Source organism: Leptinotarsa decemlineata, unplaced genomic scaffold (genome assembly GCF_025532065.1).
Source record: "Leptinotarsa decemlineata unplaced genomic scaffold, Ldec_3_MD MMD2_tig00000008_RagTag_RagTag, whole genome shotgun sequence".
In the NCBI taxonomy this organism is placed as follows: Eukaryota; Metazoa; Arthropoda; class Insecta; order Coleoptera; family Chrysomelidae; genus Leptinotarsa; species Leptinotarsa decemlineata.
In genome coordinates this window covers 12,421,957-12,445,882 of record NW_027412537.1, presented here as the reverse complement: position 1 = coordinate 12,445,882, position 23,926 = coordinate 12,421,957, and the positions used below count along the sequence as shown (strand labels likewise).

General features: G+C 33.5%; 3 protein-coding genes across 4 annotated transcripts; 1 reads left to right on the top strand and 2 right to left on the bottom strand.

The window, feature by feature from the left end:
* Positions 1-1,131: 1,131 nt before the first annotated feature.
* Positions 1,132-13,510, bottom strand: Rubicon (run domain Beclin-1-interacting and cysteine-rich domain-containing protein rubicon). Its single transcript, XM_074171074.1, has 9 exons — positions 13,126-13,510; positions 11,844-12,479; positions 8,105-8,744; positions 6,542-6,806; positions 3,142-3,315; positions 2,870-3,052; positions 2,638-2,820; positions 2,429-2,582; positions 1,132-1,469 (listed from the first exon to the last, which is right to left on the bottom strand). Exons 1-9 carry the CDS (start codon positions 13,303-13,305, stop codon positions 1,251-1,253), a joined length of 2,634 nt encoding a protein of 877 aa, XP_074027175.1. The 5' UTR covers positions 13,306-13,510; the 3' UTR covers positions 1,132-1,250.
* A 962-nt stretch (positions 13,511-14,472) lies between these two features.
* Positions 14,473-17,209, top strand: Dus2 (Dihydrouridine synthase 2). Its single transcript, XM_023165584.2, has 6 exons — positions 14,473-14,780; positions 14,831-14,969; positions 15,046-15,378; positions 15,441-15,728; positions 16,494-16,826; positions 16,881-17,209. Exons 1-6 carry the CDS (start codon positions 14,588-14,590, stop codon positions 16,987-16,989), a joined length of 1,395 nt encoding a protein of 464 aa, XP_023021352.2. The 5' UTR covers positions 14,473-14,587; the 3' UTR covers positions 16,990-17,209.
* Positions 17,210-17,820: 611 nt separating this feature from the next.
* LOC111509768 (mitochondrial glycine transporter) lies at positions 17,821-22,957 on the bottom strand. Of its 2 annotated transcripts, none has more exons than XM_023165585.2 (6): positions 22,758-22,957; positions 21,658-21,773; positions 21,456-21,546; positions 21,227-21,399; positions 19,414-19,589; positions 17,821-18,228 (listed from the first exon to the last, which is right to left on the bottom strand). In XM_023165585.2, the coding sequence occupies exons 1-6, from the start codon at positions 22,788-22,790 to the stop codon at positions 17,960-17,962; spliced, it is 858 nt and encodes a 285-aa protein (XP_023021353.2). In that variant the 5' UTR covers positions 22,791-22,957; the 3' UTR covers positions 17,821-17,959. The 2 variants fall into 2 exon arrangements, with proteins under 2 accessions (XP_023021353.2, XP_074027179.1); XM_074171078.1 differs by having other exon boundaries at positions 21,658-21,733; positions 22,758-22,956.
* Positions 22,958-23,926: the final 969 nt, after the last annotated feature.

Sequence of the window (23,926 nt, the reverse complement as noted above, 5' to 3'; positions counted from 1 at the left end):
ACAATGCTAATGTTCATGCAGTCATTGTTCACTGTGGTTCTGGCGTTGAATTTGGTCATTATTACGCATTGGTCAAAGACGAAACGGACTGGTTTAAGTTTGACGATAGTCGTGTCACGAAGTGTTCTGGCGATGCATTGAATTTATTGGAGCCTCTGGAGACACCCTACATTTTGTTTTATAAGAGAGAGGACATTGTTAGATCAAGATCTTCAGATGATGTGGTGTTGCAGGTTTTTCCTGCAGCTGAAAAAGCAAATGCGCCACTGGAATCAATGAAGTCGCCCCGGAGCGCCAATTAATTTTTATTGTTGTTTTTATTTTATTTTTATCGTTGTTTTAATAAAATTTATCCAGTTTTTTAAAAAAAACAATGCTAATTAAGCACATTGAGACCTGCAATGGAAATGAATTGGGTAATGAATGGCTATAATGTGCAAATAATAAAATTGGAATTAATATCAAAATAGATATTTCAATGATGATATCAAATACTCAAAAATCAATGTTGCTTTTCACAAAAACTCTTTAATTCTCAAATGAAATAATTGATTTCGTCCAAAGAACTTATATTGTTATCAAAAAGTATGACGTAGATACTTCATTCAATGATTAGAAGAAACAAAATCCGGACTGGCAGGCTGGGTCAAATTGAACTTGTAGCAACAAAAGTTTCGTCTGCTATAGCGGCAAACATCATCAGTTGTATGTGCGTTTACTACGAAGATAAAGGTTATATCCCAAAGTCTCAGCAATGACTGACTGGTGAGGGTATGTCTCTGACATTGGTCCACTCTGTTGACAGGTACACTATAAGGACATTACAATTTTCATACTTTTCAGATTGTGGAAGGTGAAAAAAAAAAGCCCAAAAAAGGTGATGACTATTACCTCCATACAAAAAATAACTTTCGTTCAATTTTCTTTGATATTGGAGCTTTCTCAATCGCTTATTCATATTGAATCCATCTGAAATACTCACTCATTTTTTACAACTTCAACTGTTGAGTTAAATTGTATGAATTTCTTGGAAAATAATTCATTCCTACTTATGGAGCTACCAGCACAAAATAATCAACGTCCCCATTTTGCAATTGAATGTTTTGGAAAGTAAATGATTACAAGAATAAATCAAGTAATAAAAAAAATTTAATTAATCAATACAAATTTTTATGTAAAAATATCTCTTTAAAAATATATATTCGTTAAATTAATACTCCATTACTCACAGACTAAAATATTCGCACAGCCTACATAGGTCTAAAACTACTACTACTACTGCTAGTAGTGCTCTCTCGTCTCTTTTGGATCCTTAAACATTTTTCACAAGGCCCTTTATCTGGAGACCAACAAGTGATATGGTAACAGCATCTACATTTGTCGCATCTTGAAACTATCTTCATCTGCCATGGAAAAATGATTTCGTCACTTCGGCACACCTCACAAATGAATCCTCTAGCTAGACACAGCTGAAAAAGTATTGAAAAATTAGAAATTTTAAAATCTGTTTCGAAGTATACTTTAGTCAACAAGTGCCCTTCAGGTCAAGCTATTTTCTCTGCCTTCGAAAAATATGAACGGGGTGTTATTCGATTTGGAATAGTGTGCAGATGATTTTTGAAAAAATTCAAGTGCCGCTTGCAAAAGTTATGAACAATTTACTGGAAAAAGATTGGGGTTTGATTTTTTGCAAATATCTCAAGAGGAAAGAGGGACGAGGGGATAGGTGAAAGCACTCGAATGACCTATAAATAGTCAGATCTCGGAGGAATAAGTCCAGTTATCACCCGAAGACGATTGTGGATACTAACAATCGAAACGTCGTGACGTAACTTGGTTTGGAATCTTTTTATTTTTCATTTTTGTTAATATTTTTTGATTTTTTGACTTTTATTAATATTTCAACTTTTTTTTTGGTTGTTGCTTGTATATTATTTCTTTGTAATTTCAGTGTTTGTTCATTCAAATTGTTATTTTCGGTTAATCTTTTTAATTTTATTCATTGATTTCAAATCAATTTATATTATATTAGACAATGGAAGTCGGAACTGATAAAATATATCTCAAAAACTATCTGACATTTCTCAAATTTGAAAAAGAAATAAAAAGAGGAGGAAATTTCCCGAGAAAAAATTCTTTTCCTGGAACTGTGGGACCAATATTTATAATATTCCCAAAGGGTTGAAAATACGCAAGACACGTCAATTTGGGACTTTTAATGAAAAATTCAGACACCTACTGGATATTGTGTTCTCCTATGAATTTATATACTTATTTTTCAAAATGAATAAGTTAGTCATAATTTCGAGATTGACGTCTAAATTCCAAGATTGACATCAAAATTCCGGGTTTGATTTTGCATCAAAATAAATATTTCTCAAGAATAGTATAGTACTCCAACGATTCGGGGAACAATCAATTGACTCACTTGACATTCGGTTGTGTGTCTACAACAAATCTCAACCAAACTGTTGAGCTTAGATTTCATTTCCCCACTGCGAACTTTAACAAGGTCTTCCATAGAGTAAACATCTGGTTCTGCCAATGCACGTGCCATTTCTTCCTGAAGCCTCTCTTTGATACTACAAAAAGCCGCCTGTTTCGTGAATTTCTTAAAATGATTTCGAGAATACTTACTTTACCGCATGCTTGCAAGTGAAAATGAAATCCTTCAAGTAGAACAAGCCCAATCTGTATCTTTTACAAAATACGAGATTTTTTGATAACTTGGATATGTTTTTATTCACATCGAAGACCCTGAACAGAGGATCAGTGTACATTTGTTCCAGTAAACGGTAGGAAAATGTTGACACAGGATATCTAAAAAAGTTGATTGTAGTTGAGCGAACATCAGTTCATTCCAATTTACCTCTTGAAATCCCACTTCTGCAAAACTCGCCCGGGAACGAGCGCTAACTGGTTGGTGTGGCACCCGGTACAAAAATATCTACCTAAATATTCGCAATATCGGAATCGACTAGCATACTTGGGGGCGACCCGCATACTACATCCAGCGCACCTGTAGTTTTGTTTGGCCATTAAAACATTCCTTCTGAAACCGCACAAGAAAGTCATTAACACTTTTTGAAAATATAAATCAACTAGTTTTCCAACAAATTCATATATCAATTAGTTACTCACGAAGGAGCTGGATGCAAAGTAAAAATAATTTGAGGTCGTGGCGGGGCCCACTCACTCGTACCCCTCAGTAGTGTTACATTTTCTTCGGTACTGTCAGGACTGACTGGCCAATTCTTTGGAAGAGGTAACTCGTGGGGAGAATCATCCGATACAAACCACTCCAAATCAGAAGCTCTTAAAATAGTTAAATAATATTAGGTTGTTTAAAAAATTTCGTTCGTTTTAATGTCACATTTTTTCGTAGCTCCATATATCAATAAATATTAATTCTATAGTGTTGTGGTACATATTGATCGATAGAGATTTTTGTACTCTACACATTAATGTTTTTATTTTTTTTCAAAATTTTAATTTTGTCCCCCGATTTGAATGATTAACAGAAATTGTCACGTATAATTTCTGTTGCATTCAAAAATATCTGAAATAACAAAATTTGCTTAGGTACGTCTTACAGAAAATAAAAAAATATACATACAGTTCATAAAAAAAATCTCACACTACAACAGTTATGACTCACACATAGATTCATATCTTCATTTCCCCACTGAATTAACTTGTTGTATCTGTCATACCTCTTGGAATTGAAATGAAATTTAAAAAAAAATCCGGCTCGAAGGACCAATGTATTGACTTTTGAATATCAGAAACCGCAATTGGTTCTAGTGTTAATTACACCAAATTGAAAATTTCGCGGAGAGTTTCATATGTACACACATATACATATATTAGGACCACTGACAATTGAATACCGCACAAATCTTCGTTCAAAAATTGAACGAATTGTCTACTTTAAATGAGATGAACAAGACACTGTTAATGAAGAGATATGGGATACCTCAAATGAAATGAATAAAAACATTTTTGTCTAAATACCACTGCTAAATTTTATTTATACGACCGGTTTCGGGTTTGTGTTTTTATTCATTTCATCTAAGTAAACACGTCATCAATCACACATATTAGATATGGGATACCTAGTTGGTGCAAAGGTAACATTATATACATTCGTATCTTTATTTCCCCACTGAATTAACTTGTTTCATGTGTCATACCTCTTAGAATTGAAATGAAAGTAGAAAAAAAAAGATTATGAATCCGGCTCGAAGGACCAATGTATTGACTTTTGAATATCAGAAACCGCAATTGGTTCTAGTGTTAATTACACCAAATTGAAAATTTCGCGGAAAGTTTCATATGTACATACATATACATATATTAGGACTAGTGACAATTGAATACCTCATCAATCATATAGAAAGCTTAGGTGACAACTGAATTTTTACCTTAAACTCCATTTTTTTATGTGAAGGTCTTTTCATTCACTAGGCAAAGTGTTATATATTTTTATAAGAAACTCCGTTTGTTTGGCTGTGTTTTAATAATGCATCTTCGGTAGCTTGATGATGTCTTTATGTTTGGTGTCATGATTGTGAATTCTGGAGCCACTATTATATTTATTTTTATGTACAAACAATATTGCTTCTAGAATATAAATGGAAGGTAATGTAAGTATGACACATTTCATAAAGATTGGTTCAGCATGCGTTCTGGAGTCAATATTTCTAAATCTCTCATCATCTTTTTTTTGGAAGTATGAATACTTCACTTGAATGTGATGTAGCACCCCATACCAAAATATGCAATTCTCAGCACATCATTCGAAACTAAACTCCTTAATCCTCTCAATGCGTAGCGACACCTTGAGAGCTTTTTAAATAATGATGTCGTCCATTCCAATTTAATTTGTTGTCAAAGTGGAATCCTAGTAAACACACCTACTTGTCACCGCCAGACTGTCAGGATCTATTTGCGATAGTTACTTTCTGAGTTTCATTTGCGTTCAAGCATAGAACATTAGCGCTAAAGTATGTTTCACTTTTTGTCAGTGTTCCACATGACAACTGATCCAGCTCCTCCATTTGTTTGTTACTTTCTGCAACCAGGCCAAACCATCACAACAGATTCCATTTTGAGAAAATCAATTGAATGTATTGAAAATTTTGTCAGCAGCAGCCAATACTGGTCAATAGAAGAGGTCTGATCCTGCTCCACCACAACGCCCGCCCGCACGTTTTACAAATCTTCGTCCGAAAATTAAACGAATTAATCACTGTTAATGAAGAGATATGCAAAGGTAGGTAACATTATATACATTCATATCTTTGTTTCCCCACTGACTTGACTTGTTGCATCCTTCATACCTCTTAGAATTGAAATGAAAGTTAAAATAGGTTATGAATCCGGCTCGAATGACCAATGTATTGACTTTTAAATATATGAAACCACAATTGGTTCTAGTGTTAATTACACCAAAATGAATATTTCGCGGAGAGTTTCATGTTCTTACCTTATGTCCTTAGGCGCAGCTGGAATATAATCCTTTATATAGCGTGATGGCGATGCGTAGCATCCCAAGGCGGCCAGCTTATGCCACAGGCAAACAAGTAGTCACACAAAATGAATATAGTTTAAAAAATACGCTTTTAAAGAACATCGAACTAAAAAGTTGAAAATATTTTTTTTTAAATAAGCATAAAACAATAACGAACGAAAAATAATACTAGTATTTTTCGTTAGATATTGTTTTAAGCTTAATTAAAAAAAATATTTTCAATTTTTTAGTTCGATGTTCTTTAAAAGCGTGTTTTTTAGTTTTTTAAACTATATTTATTTTTCATTATTCAGTTTCGTATGCTATAAAAGCGTGTTTTTAGTCTTTTTAAACTATATTTATTTTATCTAAACTTTGGGATCAATCAGCCGTGTATTGTATAGAAAAATGACCATTTATGTTTTCCGATTCCGGAGAGAGAGCCTGAAAATCAGCTAACAAGCCCAAGGCAGCAGGCGCGCAAAGAATGGTTACAAATAAGGCCGCAGGCACGCGTGTTAATAAAAAAAAAATACTTTTTTCAAATGAAAAAAATACATGTAAAGTGAGTTTGAATTATATCAAGGAGGTTTCGTACAGCGCCATCTGCCCGCAAATAGATCAAGCCATAATGTCGATATATCAAGGAGGTTACTACAGCGCCATCTTCCCGCGAATAGATCAAACAATAATGTTAATAATTCTGTCAATACAGATCTCGAGCTTGAGAGTTACAAGCAAACAAACAAACATACATACATACATACAGGTGAAGCTAATATAAAGCGTGTAATGTAATAAAAATATGTCCCAGAGGACAACAATTGGTTGTCTTTTTCAAGTCCTGTATCGGAGCGAACATGAGAAACTCTCAGATACGCACAAAAAATCCTTATACAAGGTGAAATATTCAACTAGTATGAAAAAATAATAGAGATAAATATGAACCTAATTTTGATTTATAAACCGACTGAAAGTGGACGAAACAATTGTAACTGATATATTCCTGAAAAAATTAATTTCTCTCACCGCGGTAACTGTTTCTCTTTGAATTTACTTATTAAAGACAAAGCCACCCCTTCAGCAGATAATATATCTGAGGAGCCGTCTGGAGTGCCGCGTGTTCGTTTAGTCAGATCCGCTTCCGAATAGAGAGAAGCCATCGACATGGACAAACCAGCGTTTTCTTCAAGATTCGAAACTTCGTTTATTTCTAGATCCTCTACTTCGTCTGAGCTCGTATCTTCCGATGGAGATCCGCTAGGTGTTGAACGTGGGCTGACAGTGGTTGTGGCTAAAAAAGTAGAGAGTAGAGTGTTATGTTTTAAATATAAATGGCAAGTCAGGGACTAATATAACATTTATTCAAGTAGCATATGAAATACACATTGTTCCTTTTTGAATAGAAGAGATAAAAACAAATATAAATATATTTAAATGAGGTAGATTTGTAGAATTCAATAAACATAAAAATATAAATAATACAAATTATACTATAATAATAGTGATTAGAATTTTGCCCAGCTGCATCAATATATTCTTCGACTGTATAGGAACTATATTCAAATAAAATTATTTGGGAGTTCATTCAAAACTTCTGAACTCCGAAGATCAGAGGGTGAAGAAGATTGTACAAATCTGAATTCAAATTATTTTTCAGGCAAACTGTTAACCTATATCTAGGAAGATACAATAATTCTGCGGATCTCTCATATATGAAATATTCGTTTAATGGTTTCTCAAAAGTCTTCAAATATGATCGGACTTGAATTATACTATAATCTTGCTGAAAATTTAAAAAACAAAAATCACGTGATCAAAAAAAATCAAGTTTTTCTCCTTGACCTCTTCGTTTATATTTGTTCATCATATGGTGTGTTGTTTATTGTATTGTACTATTTAAATTTCATTTAAGTGACATGTCCAATAGCTTTGTGAGCTAAAAGGATCAACTGAAAATTGATTGATATTTCAGAACCAATAGTTCAATAATCTGACCTATTGTCTAGTATGAGGTCTATTCCGCCATCTTTTCATGGATCTCTTCAATCTTGGGAACACGAAAAAGTCGCAGGGGCCAAATCTGGTAAATACGGTGGCTGTGGCATAATTACGGTGCTTTTTGCCCAAAAAATTATGAACAAGCAATGACGAATTGCACACAATGTGTAACCAAATTAACAGCTACTTCTCTATCAGCTATCATTCGGTTCTTATTTCCTCAATCGTCACCTTGGGAACAGGAAAAAGTCGCAGGGGCCCAAATCTGGTGAATACGGTGGCTGAGGCATGATTACAGTATTGGGCATATTGGTAATGACGAGTGGGCAGGTACATTATCGTGATGTAAAAGTAACGAATTGTTTTTCCACAATACCGGACGTTTTCTTTGTATTGCTTCTCGCAAGCGGCGCATAACTATAAGATAATACTCCTTTGATGACTCTCCACACTCTCTTAAAAAATCGCCAATCGAATATATGTAGTATGCGAAATTTGAGCATTCACCTAATTTTTTGAATAGATCTCGTATATTAAATAAAATTGGTAGACTAAATAAATAAAAAAATAAATATTCGATTGAATACTTACTGTCTGTTTTACTCTCACTTGCAAAATCTGCCACCCAATTCTTTCTTTGCTTTTCGATTGCTCTCTGAGTCCTCCGGAGCCTTATTCTTTGCTTCAGGTCCATAATTTCAGGATCGCTCTCGTCTATTTGCTCGTCCACCACCTTGAAACTTTGCTTGCATCGAATTTGCTCCATCGCCGAAATGATGGCTTCCGAAATGCTGAAATGTGCGTTTTCTCTATCCAGCTCAGCGTTAGCTCTAGCAAACTGACCAGAGGTGAGGAACGAGAGCAAGCTTTGCCCTTTCATAGGTTTCGGAAAGCACCCCGTTGCCATGGGTAGAACGCTCATGCCTCCATCCTCTATGAACGTTTTCTTTGGTAACTTTGTGTAGTCTTTCTCACCGGGCATGGGCAGGAAAGAGTCCATTACTGATTTGGGAGGAGAGAAGCCCAAGTTGGTTTTACTTCTGCTGGCAGGCATTGATTTGGTGGATATCAATTCTTCAATTAAGGTATCGCTACTCTGAGAACTGCTTGAGGTTGCTGTATGCTCTACAATGTCCAAATTGTCTATGAGGACATGATTCAGCTTGTGAGTCTCTGTTGAGATGGTTTTAGGGGTTATATTCTTCTTGGGACCCAGTGTGATGTAATCTGACTGAAAAAACGTTGTCGTAAAGAAGACTTGGCGAGGAGAGATACAAATTTCACCTTATGTTCAACATTCAATTAGATCTAATAAAAAGAGGAAAGCTGAATATATTTTTAAAACGATTGAAAACGTATTGTCTAAAATAAAGTGAAATACAGATATGCTTGAATTATTTATCATCATCAAAATATATGGAATTCTCTACTGAAGAAAGGTTGGTATTGTTTCAAGTAGTTGTAAGAACCAAACACTAAATTCACCTGCGTTTGTTTTTGTGTACAAAACTTTTTGTGCCTACTAGCATAACAAATACAGTGACCAATAAAATTGTATACTTATAGAAAAGTTTAAAAAAAATCTAGGCTTGCACTCAGACTTGTATACTTATAGAAAGGTTTAAAAAATCTAGGCTTGCACTAAAAGTGCAAGCCTAGATTCCACATTTTCCACATTAATGAGGGTTACATTGATGGATGTAGCCGTTACTAGAAAATCATAACGAATAAAAGATAAATGAGAAACTTTCTATGTTTTTTATCACTTTTATTCGTAACTAACGTTACTGCAGTTTCGTCCTATACTGACATTTTCAAACTTATAAGTAGATGAACAAAGATAGTTCTGTGACACAGCCAATTCAACTAACAGAAGCAAGGTATAACGGTCGAAAACACACGCAAAACGATCGAAGACTCACACAAAACGATTGAAAACACAAGAAAAACGATCGAATCGATCGAATCGTTCAAAACAAACACGAACGCGTGCTGCTTCGATCGTTTTTCTTGTGTTTTCGATCGTTTTGCGTGTGTTTTCGACCGTTACACCTTGCTTCTGTTAGTTGAATTGGCTGTGTCACAGAACTATCTTTGTTCATCTACTCTTATACAATAAACTAAGTTTATAAACTTAGTTTATTGTATAAGTTTAAAAATGTCCGTATAGGACGAAATTGCAGTAACGTTAGTTACAAATAAAAGTTTATAAACCTAGATTATTGTAACAGTTTGAAAAGGTCCTAATAGGACGAAACTGCAGTAACGTTAGTTACAAATGAAAGTGGTAAAAAACATAGAAAGTTTCATTTCTCTTTTCTTCATTGATGAGGGTTGATAATTTTCCAAGTACGTAACTTTATACTTTACTTCAAAATGAGTTTTTTCAATTACAATGGGCAAAAGTTTAGACCAGTGCAAGTAGAGGTAAAATACATTGTTGAATCAATATTTTTAACGAAAAATGTTGATTATTAAAATAAAACTGTCAAAGAAGGTGAAATAATAGTTTGTATTGTGCAAAAAGAAGGCTGAAAAGTTTTGGAACTTTCGAGGGCTGCAACTCTAGGAATAACAGAGAGCACCGACTTTTTCCTTCTGATTCGTAATCTACACGTGAAAAAATGTATGTACACACAATTTTTTACAAAATCGGCAGGTGCAGCCTATCCAAAATTCTATCCAATTAAAACGCAGACACTACTCGTATTTATTTATTGGATAATAATTATTATTACTATTATATACATTGAACACACTGAACAACCCTACTGAGGCACTGGCAAAAGAGCATGTCATGAGTTAACCAACAAGTACCAGAGCAGAGATCGAACCTGCATTCACAATGGCGATGACTTCATGAGTAAAAATCACTTACAAACTGTATACTAACTGAAGTTCAATATCAGATATAATTATCTGACTAATGATGTTAGATATATAAGTGGATTCAATACATATCTGAAAGATTCCAAACGAATAACTTGTAAAGAAAAGATTCACAATATAAATTTAGAACTAATTTATCATTTCCATAATTCCTCCAGGTCAATATTGTGCCTGTTATCATTCTACTTCATTCAATTAATAGTAATAAACAAATTTATCAGGAGATAAAGAAAGGAATATTAAATCAATGGTTTTTTTGTTCTTTCAATTTATTGATGCAGAAATCAATTTTTACCATTTCAAACTATGTAATTATCAGTTTCTCCCATAAGAAATGAGAGATAATCGAAAATCTAAAATAAAATTTAAAAAATGGCAATGTTAATCAATTTGTATTTTTCAGTACAATATTTATGAGATATTTTCATTTAATTTACATCAGATTCACATTCAAAATGAACAAAGGTAGTAATCAAGCTGTTGAAATATACTAGTAATAATGTTTCATTAACCACTTTGATGCAAAAACATACATAAGGTCAGTCACAATCATATAAACTGTTTTAAATTAATACATAAATATGACAGTATATTGAACAAAAGTCAATATTTGTAGAGGAAATCGATGCGTTAGCTAAAGATTGATGGTAGAATCAACATATCAATGAATTATGAGAAAAATATATGCACAATATGTTCTGTGAAATGAACAGGCTATGGAAAGAATTAAACAACTCAAACTATACACAAACTATAATACATTCAAGAAATAATTCAAAGAAATTATAATAAAATTGGAAACACCAACAAAAGACATCAACCCTTATCAAATATAATAAAAACTTACATATTGAATATAAGGCAAATTCAATAAATGAATATTTTATAGAAAAGAATCACAATAATAATACAATTCCCAACTATCACATGAAAATCAACCCATTTCACTTCTTCTTTCTAAAACAACACCAACAGAAGTAATCTGCCTAATAAAAAAACTACATCAAAACCAGCGGAAGGTATTGATGACATTAGTGGTAAAGTCATAAAAAGCATCGCTAGCTATCATATATAATTAAAACGCCTGAGGGAGCTACTGTATAGTGAACACTTGAACTAAATTGAAAGTAGATTTTTTTTCTAAAGAAAACAATTTTCTCACACCAGAACAAAAACACTATCTCTCGACACTTGTTTTGCTAACCAAGTTAGCATTATCAGGATGATAAAGCCCGTCTCCATCATCCCCTGATGACTTAGTTACCGAAATGTGTGCCAAGCGATGGTATCAATTTCTAAGATTACATTCGGTAATTTAGAATTGAATGATGAAATATTAGGAAAGACGATTTGCAATGAAAATATTCATCCGTTGAATAAAAACACTGGAGTACTGCTTTCAGAAAGTATTCAATACAACAAAAAGATTTGTATGTCTTACCTCAAAAGCATAAAGGGATAATTTGGCAACCTTCTTTGGATGGACTGGAGTAGATGGAGTTGTTTTACTCTTCACGTGATACCTGCTTTCAACATCAAAGGCAGGAACTTGCAAAGAAGGCATGCTGAGCCAAGGTCTAAGTTTGCCCTTAATATTAGCTTCTCTAGCCTGTCCCTTAGCGGATACATTTTGCGCTGGCCTTTTACGTACATTGGATTTTTCTTCGTAAATTTTTTTCAAACGACTATCTGGTAAAGACGAACACCTTCGATGGAGTTTACGAAACTCTTGAGTCTTCTGAAGGAATAAGTAAGGGCTGATGTCGGACATAAGACTGGCCTGATTACGCTCCACAGCTCTCAGACATATGATAGTTGCTTCAGCAAACTGTTCTTGACAAAGGTACGCATAGGACTGATAACAGCTTGATAAATGTGATTTGTCTGACAGCAGCCAAGACAACTTTTGGGATAACGAATGATTTTCAAGGCTGCGATATAGCCACGTAGAAGGTTTGTTGTCTTTGAAGTGAGCCGGGACATGTGGACGGTACTCACAGTCCAAGGAAAATATTGATTTTGCACTTTCTGGTTGTAACCACTCCAAGCCTTGAATGAAATTGAAATAACTGCTTTCCTGTAACAAAAAAAGTTTTTCAGAATCAGGATATACTTTACCTATTCTCGAAAGAAGAAATCCCTATTGACAAGGTCAGTTGCAGTGTATAAATAGAATTCTTAAATACATATAAAAAATATCAATGAAATGAAAGTTATGGCTTTTTACGCAAGATAATACAGACACAATTTTACCCTTGAACTAAATAAGGATGAGACGTACATTTGCACCATTATTCAAGTAGAAGTGCTAACCTGAAAAGGCCACCACAGTTTCGTTCGTCCAAGTTAGTAAAGAACTCCTCAGAACAAGACTATAAAAAAAATCTCTGATGAATATAAAACTCTGTCTACATGCTATCAAATGTACAGTGAAACTCTATCTACTCAAACACTATTATTTTAAATAATATTTGTAGAATTGTCTTAATGTACATATTCATGATATGTTTGAAATGTTTCATTATTATTGTATTTGATTTAGGGGTATATCCTTCGTGTTGAAGGATCATAATAAGTTGTATTGCTTACTTTTGAGGTTACCTCTGACTGGCAATAAATACATGTAGATGTGAAGAGTAAGTAGTATTTAACTACTATTTAGTTCAACAATTCTCTAAGAAAATTAACATTTGTGTATCGGAGATATAACAAATAGCACTTACATTTCCTGAGCCTTTGCATCCATGTTTAAATATTTTCTCGACTGCATTGTGGAGTCTATTTAGCCCCCCATAGATGGACCAGACATTAGCCACTTGAGTCACCAACAAGCCTTCAACAGTGCTTTTGAGATCTCTCAAGAGTTGCTGATATTTGGAAAATAAGTGGGAGGAATCGTTCATGATTTCCTTTTTGTGAATTCAATATTTTTTCAACAACTATAGAGAGCTGCATATTTCAATATTAATAAGGTTTTACCAATTCTCGTATCCCAAAGGATTGTGGGCCCATCTACCGCATGTCTTTTAAATTTTAAATCAACAACACAGTGCATAATATTACAAATGAAAGAAGATACAAACGTAGACACATGACAGATGGCTTAATGCGCCTGAATGGAAGCAAAAGCCAAAAACAGAGAGAAAGAGAGAGACGCATGACATCGCCGGATACAAGACAACTCCATACATCTGTGACTCTCTGTTATGAAGGACCAGTGACGTTATAATGACTATGGTATGGCCATTGAAAAGAGAAGAGATTGACGTTCTCTCATTTACATCACTCAAACACTTAACGTCAGATATAACGTATAATGTTTTACATATTGCATATCTTCACTGTGTGATCCGCAAGTGGAATATATGTAAAAGTGAAGGGATATGCGGAGGCGGTGGCTTCGTGTTGTGTCGTTTGTTTGCTTCATCCAAGGAAAAACTTCATAGAAGATAGAGGCCTGTGTGTGCGAGAAAAGTATTCCGATTTTCCTGCGCTTGTCAGCGACACACTGAACACCGTGGAAAGTACCACAGAATAACATACTAGTATGTTATTCGCTACGAAAAAGCTACTGTGATAGCGAAACATGTGGTATTTTTGAAAATGAAGTTTGTGAAGATCAAATCGTTTTCTGTGTAGATTGTAAAACTTTTCAAAATTCCTTAAAGTGCCATGGCATTGGGAAATTATTTCTAAAAACAGAACATATATTTCCTGTATAATTCGTATGAATACGGGATATTCATGAAGTAAATCACATTTGTATCACATTGGAGTGTTTTCCAGCCCTCACTGTGAGTGTAGACGAATAAATACTGTCAAAGATATACTCTAGAAATCATTATTTCAGAAATTTCAACATATCAGTCATAAAAATAATAATACATTTCATTAAATTGTAGAATTGGGGAATAAACTGCTTTTTCATGAGACCTTGTTCAGTGCTATGTGATTCATCAACCAACGTTATATTACCATAGCGTTAGCATTTCACTGTGACATTACGTTAATACAGAGACAACCACCTGAGGCAGCAACAGCAACGACCATTATAAGAAGAAGAACTGTAAATATTTCTAATCATAAGTTAGGTTACAGAGGATGTTGGTAAAGTTTTGTAAGAAAGAGAGGTTGATCAGTTATTCAGTCTATATCACAGTCTATATAATGATATAAATTGGAATTATGGTGGAAAACAAGAACAAAATATCAGAAAATTCAAAAGGCTTAACTTTTGAGAATAAATTAATTTTAGCTCCTATGGTTAGGGTTGGTACATTACCAATGAGATTACTTGCTTTAGAATATGGTGCGGATATTGTGTATTCTGAAGAATTGGTCGATTGGAAATTTTTAAAATCATTTCGAAGAGTGAATGGTAGTAAATCATCTGCATTTTTGTGTAGAAATTATATATAATTGTTTCAGATGTTTTGGATACAATTGATTATTTGGATTCCAGTGATGGAACTGTGGTTTTTCGTACATGTGAAAAAGAAAGAAGCAGAGTTGTTGTACAATTAGGAACTAGCGATCCTATACGGGCCTTGAAAGTAGCAAAATTGATGTGAGTTCAAATAAATAGGTTTTCTGCTATGATTGAAAGATTTTCTGCTTTGATTGAAATATTTTCAACTGTTTAGAGAAAACGATGTAGCAGCTATTGACATTAACATGGGCTGCCCCAAAGAATTTTCTCTCAAAGGTGGAATGGGTGCAGCTCTCCTGACCCAACCAGAAAAGGCAAAAAGCATCCTGTCAACGCTAGTACAAAATATAAACATTCCGGTAACTTGTAAAATAAGGGTTTTCGAAAGTATTGATGATACTTTAAATTTAGTTAAAGATTTGGCATCGACCGGAATATCAGCAATAGCTGTCCATGGAAGAACAAGAGTAGAAAGACCACAACATCCCAACAGATGTGAAACCATTAAAAAAATTGCGGAATCCCTAGATATTCCTGTCATAGCCAAGTAAGGAAGTATTAAAAAAAATATATGGGTGCTTGTCTAACATTTCCAATATAATTTTTCAGTGGAGGTTCGAGAGAAATAGAAAATTACAATGATATATTTAAATTCAAAGAAGAATGTGGGAGCAGTAGTGTTATGATCGCAAGGACAGCTGAAGGCAACTGTTCAATATTTAGGAAAGACGGCCTAAAACATTTAGAAGATGTTATAAAGGACTATTTGAAACTGGCTGTGGATTACGATAATTCCCCTAGTAACACGAAATATTGTGTTCAAAATATGTTGAAAGAGTTACAGGAGACACCTAGAGGAAAAAGATTTTTGGAATGTCAAACGCTGGAACAAATATGGTAAATTTACAGTATTATTTCTGTATAAAATTGCAGTGAAAAATGCAGAATTTCAACTTTGCTAGCTCCTAGACTTTACAACCAAGATTTTCTAGCATCAGGGCGTTTGTCCCTAGGAAACTAAGAACAATTTTACAAGTTATGAATAAATATTTCATGTTCTCAGTGGTTGAGGCATTGCTGCAATTTAGGGAGTTGCAGAATACATTTTTTTGACTGTCCTACATTGAGTAGCAGATGATTTTAGTGATTTCTTTAGTTATGTATAATGTGCTGGTAACTTCTGAAAAACAATGTTAATAAGTTATTGACACTTTCTCTATGAGATACCATGCAAATCAGAAGATCAATTTGACTTTGATTTTATTCAGATTCGAAATTTAACATTAGTCTAGGTATAATTCAAAAAGTAACTATCAAGTAACAACAGTAAAACCTTTAATCAGCGATAACAGAATAAGACAGATACCCTGCCTTCCACATTTCATTTTATATTACAATATTACACATTTTTTAGTGTGAATCCTGCTTCCTTTCACAGATTATCAGCCAATGAACTTTGATCTGTTCAAATTACCACAAACACAAAAATCTGAAAATAATTCTAAACACAAATTGTTTTCCCAAAAATTAATTATTCCATTTGGTTTACACGAGTAGCCTCACATAAAAAATCCATAATAGTGAAAAATATTTCTCATCACATTGAAGCCAATACGATCAAATAATTTACAGTAGTTGAGAATAATAAAGTTACACTTTTAGCAAAATTTGGGATTTGGGAAATTATTGCCGCCAAAAGCAATTAGAATACCACTCTAAAGGCATTTTGAATCGTAGAGAAATAACTCCGGATTTTCTTGACCCGAAAAGAAATAAACGAAAAGCTGACTATGACAGTGAACCAATAGATGTCGTAATGAAATGTGCCTTCATTCGGGTGAACTACACCGCTGATCCGGACCTGCCAAAATCAAGACTGATAACATACTGTGGAAAGAAAAAGTTGAAAGTGCCCAAGTACACAATTTTTAACGAAAACAAACTATTCAGGGCAGTGGCTTTATTAGATGGAAAGACATATAGCTCATCATTTTGGTGAGTTTTGTAAGTACCGTTGTTAGTTCTGATTTATTTTCAAGCTTGTTTTAGGGAAAAAAATAAAAAATTTGCTGAACAAGGAGCTGCTTTGGTGGCATGCGTGTCACTTGGACTAATCGCTAAAGAAATGTTAATTAAAGACGGTAGCATGGTAGAGTAGATTTTTCTTTCGATGGAACCGTTGCCGAGATTTTATCTTTTGATGATTCTAGTCAAAGTGCGATCATAATTGCCAAACATGGAATGGCAGTAAGGAATAGAACTCTAACCAAACTTCAATGAAATACTAATGCCTTTTTTATCGAATAGACAACTTCTAATAAAAAATGTACATCTTTTCGTGAAACGTGTCAAAATATATGAAATTGAACACTTTCAAATTTTTTTACGAAACCCTCTCATTTTGCTCCCTTTGCTTTTTCTTGTGACTTGAGTAGGGCTCTTGACTGTGTCCCCTCATGAGGCTTCACTCACAAAATGTTCCTGCAGAAAACATCTTAAATTCAATAAAACAACAATGGTCTACCAGTAATGGAAATAATAATGTGGATATAAAATCCTCGAAATCATCTGTTATGTTTTTTAACTGTTCTAGTTTCATTATTAATTTCATTAGCAAAAAATTATTTTGTTCATGAGAATTGTTCAAAATATTATAGATATTCATTCTCATTCACTTAAAACGTAAGACCTGTTGTTTCTTAGCTTGCACCAATTTTGAGGGGATGTGAGCTTGGTAATAGAAAACTCCCATTTGGGATATCCTTCACAACTGAATCTCACTTTGAAATATTCCTGTTATAAGTCAGAAAAATTATAGTATGCTACTCGTGAGAAATGTGTATTACTCATTTGAATGATTTACGACTAACTTCATTATCACAAGTAATGGCCACATTTCTTGCTCGTTGAATGAAATACTATATGTTTTATACCTAACAGGGTCTTTTCTGATACACTCAAAAATACAGTTGGAAATGACACGATTCCCGACTTTTTACTTTTTAATAGGCATAGGAAAAATAAACGTTATATCAACTCATCAATAAATCACAGTTTTTAGAATGTTATTGTAAAATCATAACCGAAATAGCCTAGCTTCATCTCGAAACTAGACCGTTTTCAATCCTTCAAGTGAATCTTTCATACACAGTCCAAGAAATTCCTGCAACCAAAGCCCTCCGTAGCATTCTTGGAAATATTCCTTTGAAAAAACCTGCAAAGCCATAATGGAATTTGATGTACTTGATGGCAGGCCAAATTCCAGGAAATTTCTCTGGGTGAAGCTGCATCTTGGTCTTGATGATGTCGGGAGGTTGTGTTACTAAAGTTGCAAGAAAGCTAGCAGTGCAGGCACATAAAAAATGGATGGGGGAGGCATAAACAGATGTCATCCATTCTGTAAAAAAATATAAAAACCACTGGAAAACTTTATTAAAAATGTATCCATGAAAATGATTATAGAATTTTCACAATAAATTTTATTTAAAACACGTTTTGCAACACAGTAGCTTCATCAGTTACTGGGTAGCTTATTATAAATGTAATATTCCTCAAAGAACACTTTTGAGATGCTTCGCCACCATAACAAAAACATTTCTAAAATTCAAATGGAAAGGGGTATATGTTTAAGGGAGTTTAATTTTTGAGAAAGGAAGGTTTCGGCTTTCTATTTCTTCATCTTTGTACAAAAAAATTTGGGAATCTTCCTAATAAATTTTCTCATTGATTCGGCCGTTACTTGATGAAGATCCATAGTGATTTTTTTATGTAGTTTTTGAAATCTTCCTAATAAAGGAAGAAAGCAATAAATTTCAAAAATTGACCCTTCACAAAGATGTGTAGGTCATGCATTTCAAACACAAACTGGAAAAAAGCCCTCTCAAAACAGCTACTTTCATATGAACACTGAATTATACAAAAAACACTTTTTCCGATTCAGTTTGTACTCCAAACATTCTTCATGGAATTGAATTCACAGGATTGCCTTATAATATAGTATATAAAAGAGGTAAAATTATAGTTACATGGGACATTGTCATCCTCAATGACAGACATCCGATGTTTCGGACTGTCGCCTGCCTTTTTGCCTCTTCAGCATCAATCTGGATAAAATTACGTCTTTTTGGAAGATTCTCACTTTTTTTTTATATAAAAATGAAGAAATAAAAATCCAAAATCGTTCTTTCCTAAAAATGAATCTCTCCAAAAAATATATCCCTTTCAATTCAAGCAAGATTCCTATGGCTGGGATTAAATCAAATAAGCGAATGAATGTCATTACGTACTGTCATCGATGACATGAGTAGATTTAACTCATTCGTGACAAAGTCGTAATTTTATGAATGAATTGAGTGCTTTTTCTTGTAATCTTATCCAGATTGGTGCTGAGAAGGCAATATGGCAAGTGTCTTATTCCGAAACATCGGATGTCCGTCATTGAGGATGACAGTGTTCCATGTAAGTGGAATTTTACCTCTTTCATACTGTGTAGCTATCGTGTGGTGAGAATATTCCCACATTTTTTTATGAAGATGGAAAAGTGGAAAGTCAAACCTTTCTTTTCCTTCTCTAAAATATTTACCATTAGGGACTGCAAGTTTGGATTGCGTATAAAACATAAAGTATAAACCAGAAAATGGGGCATCTCTGAACAAAGAAGGTGTCAACCCTCTGGCCATTCCTTTTATTCCTTCATTGTGGACAATTTCTTTGAGAGCAGAGAAAATGGTCTTGTACGCGTAAATTCCACTTTCAAACCTGCAAAAGTAAGTTTCGATATTGAGTCATACATGATAATAAAATTGATTATACAGTGTGGACGTAAAAAGTCCTCGCTCTCTTAATTTCGAACGGGACAGGATTTCAAACTATACTTCAATAAAAAATAATAGTGTGGTATTACTCGTCACCTAAAAGGCGTCTAAATACAAGTAAATGTAAATATACCACTTTTTATAACAAACATACCACTCTTGACCACAATTATTCGATAAATGATTATTCAATTCTAATAAATATCGTTTGAAAAAATAAAAAAACACGCTTTTGAAGAACATCGATCTGAAAAGTTAAAACATTTTTTGAATAGGCTCAAAACAACGAACGAAAAATACTAAAATTATTGTGAAAAATGCGCCGGGCCCTTGATATAGAAAAAATATGACACAAAGCGCCCACGCTTTTTTCACAATAATACTAGTATTTTTCGTTCGTTATTGTTTTGAGCTTATTTGAAAAAATATTTTCAGCTTTTTAGTTCGATGTTCTTTAAAAGCGTGTTTTTTAGTTTTTTAAATTATATTTATTTTCCATTTTTTATTTTCGAACGAAACCGAAACTATAATCGGGAGTTTTCGCGCTGTGATCAGTCATGTTCGGCGCGTTGAATTTCATACAAGCGACAGACATTTTGCCGCGTCCACGTGCCTAATCATGTCGTAACTTACTTTGTAATTTAATTTGTTTATTACATAAATATTCAGTTTTTACCTATTGTGATATTAGGTAACAACTTAAATATGTAATAAACATAATAAATATGTAGTTTAATATTTTTGAAAAACCATAATATTTAAAACAAGAATCTACACCTACTCAAATAAACACCTCACCTATTTTGAATATATTTAAGGTGCAATTAATATTTTTTTTAAATAAGGGATTGTTATGTTGATTTGTTGATTATCAATAAGTAAAAATGTCGTAGACTGCATAACGTTGTGAATTGAAGATAAAAAAATAAAGAGTGACTGATTATCATAACGTTTTCTTTATTTTTCCCTCAAAACATAATCTTTCTAAGGAAGTTTCGGCTGAAACTGAGACCGTTGCCGAAATTCGGTTTCGGTCGGACACTACTGCTTATATACCAGAATTTAGCATTTCTTGTAATTGGGTTTTTATATCACTTGAAAATAAATGACTATCTATCTAATTGAAATTAGTTTTAATTTCATTTTTTATCCAAATTATGATATTCATGGTTTGTTTATAGATTCTTGTAATGAATATCAGGAACATCTGGTCCAATTTTCAAAAATAAACCAGCAGTGTTGAATAGAGAATTAAAACACCGAGAGGTATCACAAGAACTGCCGTTCGAAAAAATAAAGTTTATACCGCCCTCTCGCGACGAGTGATACTACAGCCACACCATTGTGCCACACTATTGTTTTTTCATCAGAGAATACTGGAAATTGTGCATTTTTATGTGAATTTAGTCCGACCTTGATATCTGGTTCTGTTCCAGATTTGGCACTGTATTTGTTGATGAATCATGTTAATGCTATACGAAGAAAAGAGAAATGAAAAAAAGTTTCATTTCTCTTTTCTTCATTATGAGTTCATATACCACGTAGTAACGGCTACATCCATCAATTTATTTAATACTATACCTTGTTTTGATAACAGTAATAGGCATTAGAGTTGCTTCAGCAAAACTCCTGGCAACTATACCCATTATTATAGATTCAAATGGATTTGCAACTCTGTCATTCAAGAATTGAGTTCTCATGTAATGTAGAGAGCTGAAATACAAACCAACACCAGGAACTGATCTTGTTAGGGACTAAAAACACAGGAACGTATAAAATTACGATAATTTTGGATCAATACACTACTCACTGGTATAGTTCCCTTCCACAAGCCCCTCAACCGTTCCTTTTGGACGATTTTTAGGAAAGTAGCTGACATGCCTTGATATTCACTAGATCCTCTGCAAGAAGAATTTTGAAAATGAGTAAAAACATACTGTTTTATCACAGATAGGTATGCAGCATATGAAATATTAATTTTATTTTTCCGCTTTTGTCAATGGAATACTCACTTCATAACTTGCGAGGGATTTTGCAAACGAGTTTTCACTACATCAAGTGGCTGAAGTAATATTGCTGAAATACTCCCTGAAAATGATCCAAGAAAAAATGCGTTTATCGTGGGATTCTGAAAAAAAATATATATATTTACCCAGTATTTAGTAAATATAAAAATGGGATCATGTGCTCAAAAACACTTGGAATGTTGACAGTGGCATACGGTAATTGTACTCTGAGTTACAAAAATGTTTACAAGTTATACAAGCTTTTCACAAAAGGTCGAGATGTGAATGACGACTCACGCCCTGAACTCCCCAGCATATAAACAACCGATGAAAATGTTGAGAAAGTGAAGAAAATTGTTATGGAGAATCGTCAAATGACTATTAGAGAAGTGGCTGTGGATGCCGGCATATTAGTTGGCTCATGCCATGCAATTTTTTTGGAACTTTAGGGTATGAAACGTGTGACAGCGAAGTTTGTTCAAAAATTGGGTCATAACTGGTGACGAATCCAACCAAAGTCCAATCGTCCCAGTGGACGTCATTGCTTGTTTGCAATTTTTTGGCCAAAAACAACACCGTAATCATGCCTCAGCCACCGTATTCACCAGATTTGCCCCCCTGCGACTTTTTTCTGTTCCCAAGATTGGGGAAACCCATGAAAGACGGCGTTTTGCAGCGATTGAAGACATAAATACTGAATCGCTGAGGGAGCTCAAGGACATACCAAAAAGTACATATCAGAACTGCTTCCAGACTTGCACAAGTGTATTTATTATATCTGGAGGGGACTACTTTGAAGGGGGCAAAATGAAAATTGATGATGAACTATTAAAAATTTTTTGAGAAAAATGAAAGTTTACTAAATTTTTTGAACATCCCTCGTATAATAAATATACACAATTTTAATTGTATTTGAATAGTTATTTCGTTGACCAGCTTTCGTAATCTTACGAACTTTCGAGAATCGAAATTTGCACGAGCCAAAAATTAACGAGGTCTTGCCTTTCAACGTGTGATTCTCGCCACAGTGGAAAATATATAGCATTTTCTAACGAATTTGAGAGATAGTTCAGTTATTAACAAAGGAATATGCTGTTATTACTTACTTCTTTAAAAAAGTTACTCTTCTCAACACACATGTTTTGGAGATACAAATGTATACAGGTCCCAACCTTTTCAATATATTTTTATTTGATTTCGAAATACACTTTCGTGAGAAATTGTAAAATCAAAATTCATTCCAGTGTTTAACTTACAGTACCGAATATAGAGAATGTCAGTATGTACTTTATAACTGATAAATGGATTAGAATATTTGCACGATGTCTGATGCATGCAAAAATTCAATGTAATTAATGTCATACCGGGTGATAACGAAATCATTGTACAGGGGGCCATTCAGTTGTTTTTAGGGTAGGAAATGCAATATTCATAACAAATATAAACCTAGTTTTTCGGAGTCGATATTTTTAATCGGTTCAACCACAAATGAACTAGTCAAGAATTTTGATTAGAATCGTATAGAACGCCAACTGTTTGGTGAAAAATCTCACAATAAAGTTTTACTCGAATAGGTTTTCAATTGTTATTTTTATAAGAAATGTAGGCTCCATGTAACTATATGTTCATTTGAAAGACGTTGGCAATGACAATGAAAGAACAAATGAAATAAACTTGAATTGAATTTTGGAATTATTAAATATATTCGATTGTGTTAGTTGAAAAGAAAAGTAATGTCAAAAAATAAACAAAAAAGAATAGCATTGCTAAGAACGCTAATTTGTAAATAAAACAAATTATCGTTACCTGAAATAAAAGTGAATTGATAATGGCTCTGAAAAAGTTAAATCTCAATTATACGCAGACAATGAAAATAGGGAAGAATAAAATAATAATCAATATAAATGATAAAAAAATACCAAAAAACTCAAATTGAGAACAAGATTCCAAATCAAGTAACTTCACGGCGTTTTAATTGTTAGTATCTTCAATCGTTTTCAGATGAAATTGCTTTTAATTTTAACTTAACTCAGTCGAGTATTTCGGTCCGAGTATTTTCAATAATTTTAGCATTCAATTAAATTTCGTTTCATTTGTTCTTCAACAGATTTAAAACCTGTTATCAACATTCAGACAATAGAAGGCCGTACTTGTAACATTCAATTATACTTATTCTATGAATTTATTTCTCTGGAAAAATGATTGGCGCCGCCCATTAGAATTTCGTTGCCACCCGGTATATTCATTTATAAGATTCCCGTCTAATATAATTGAT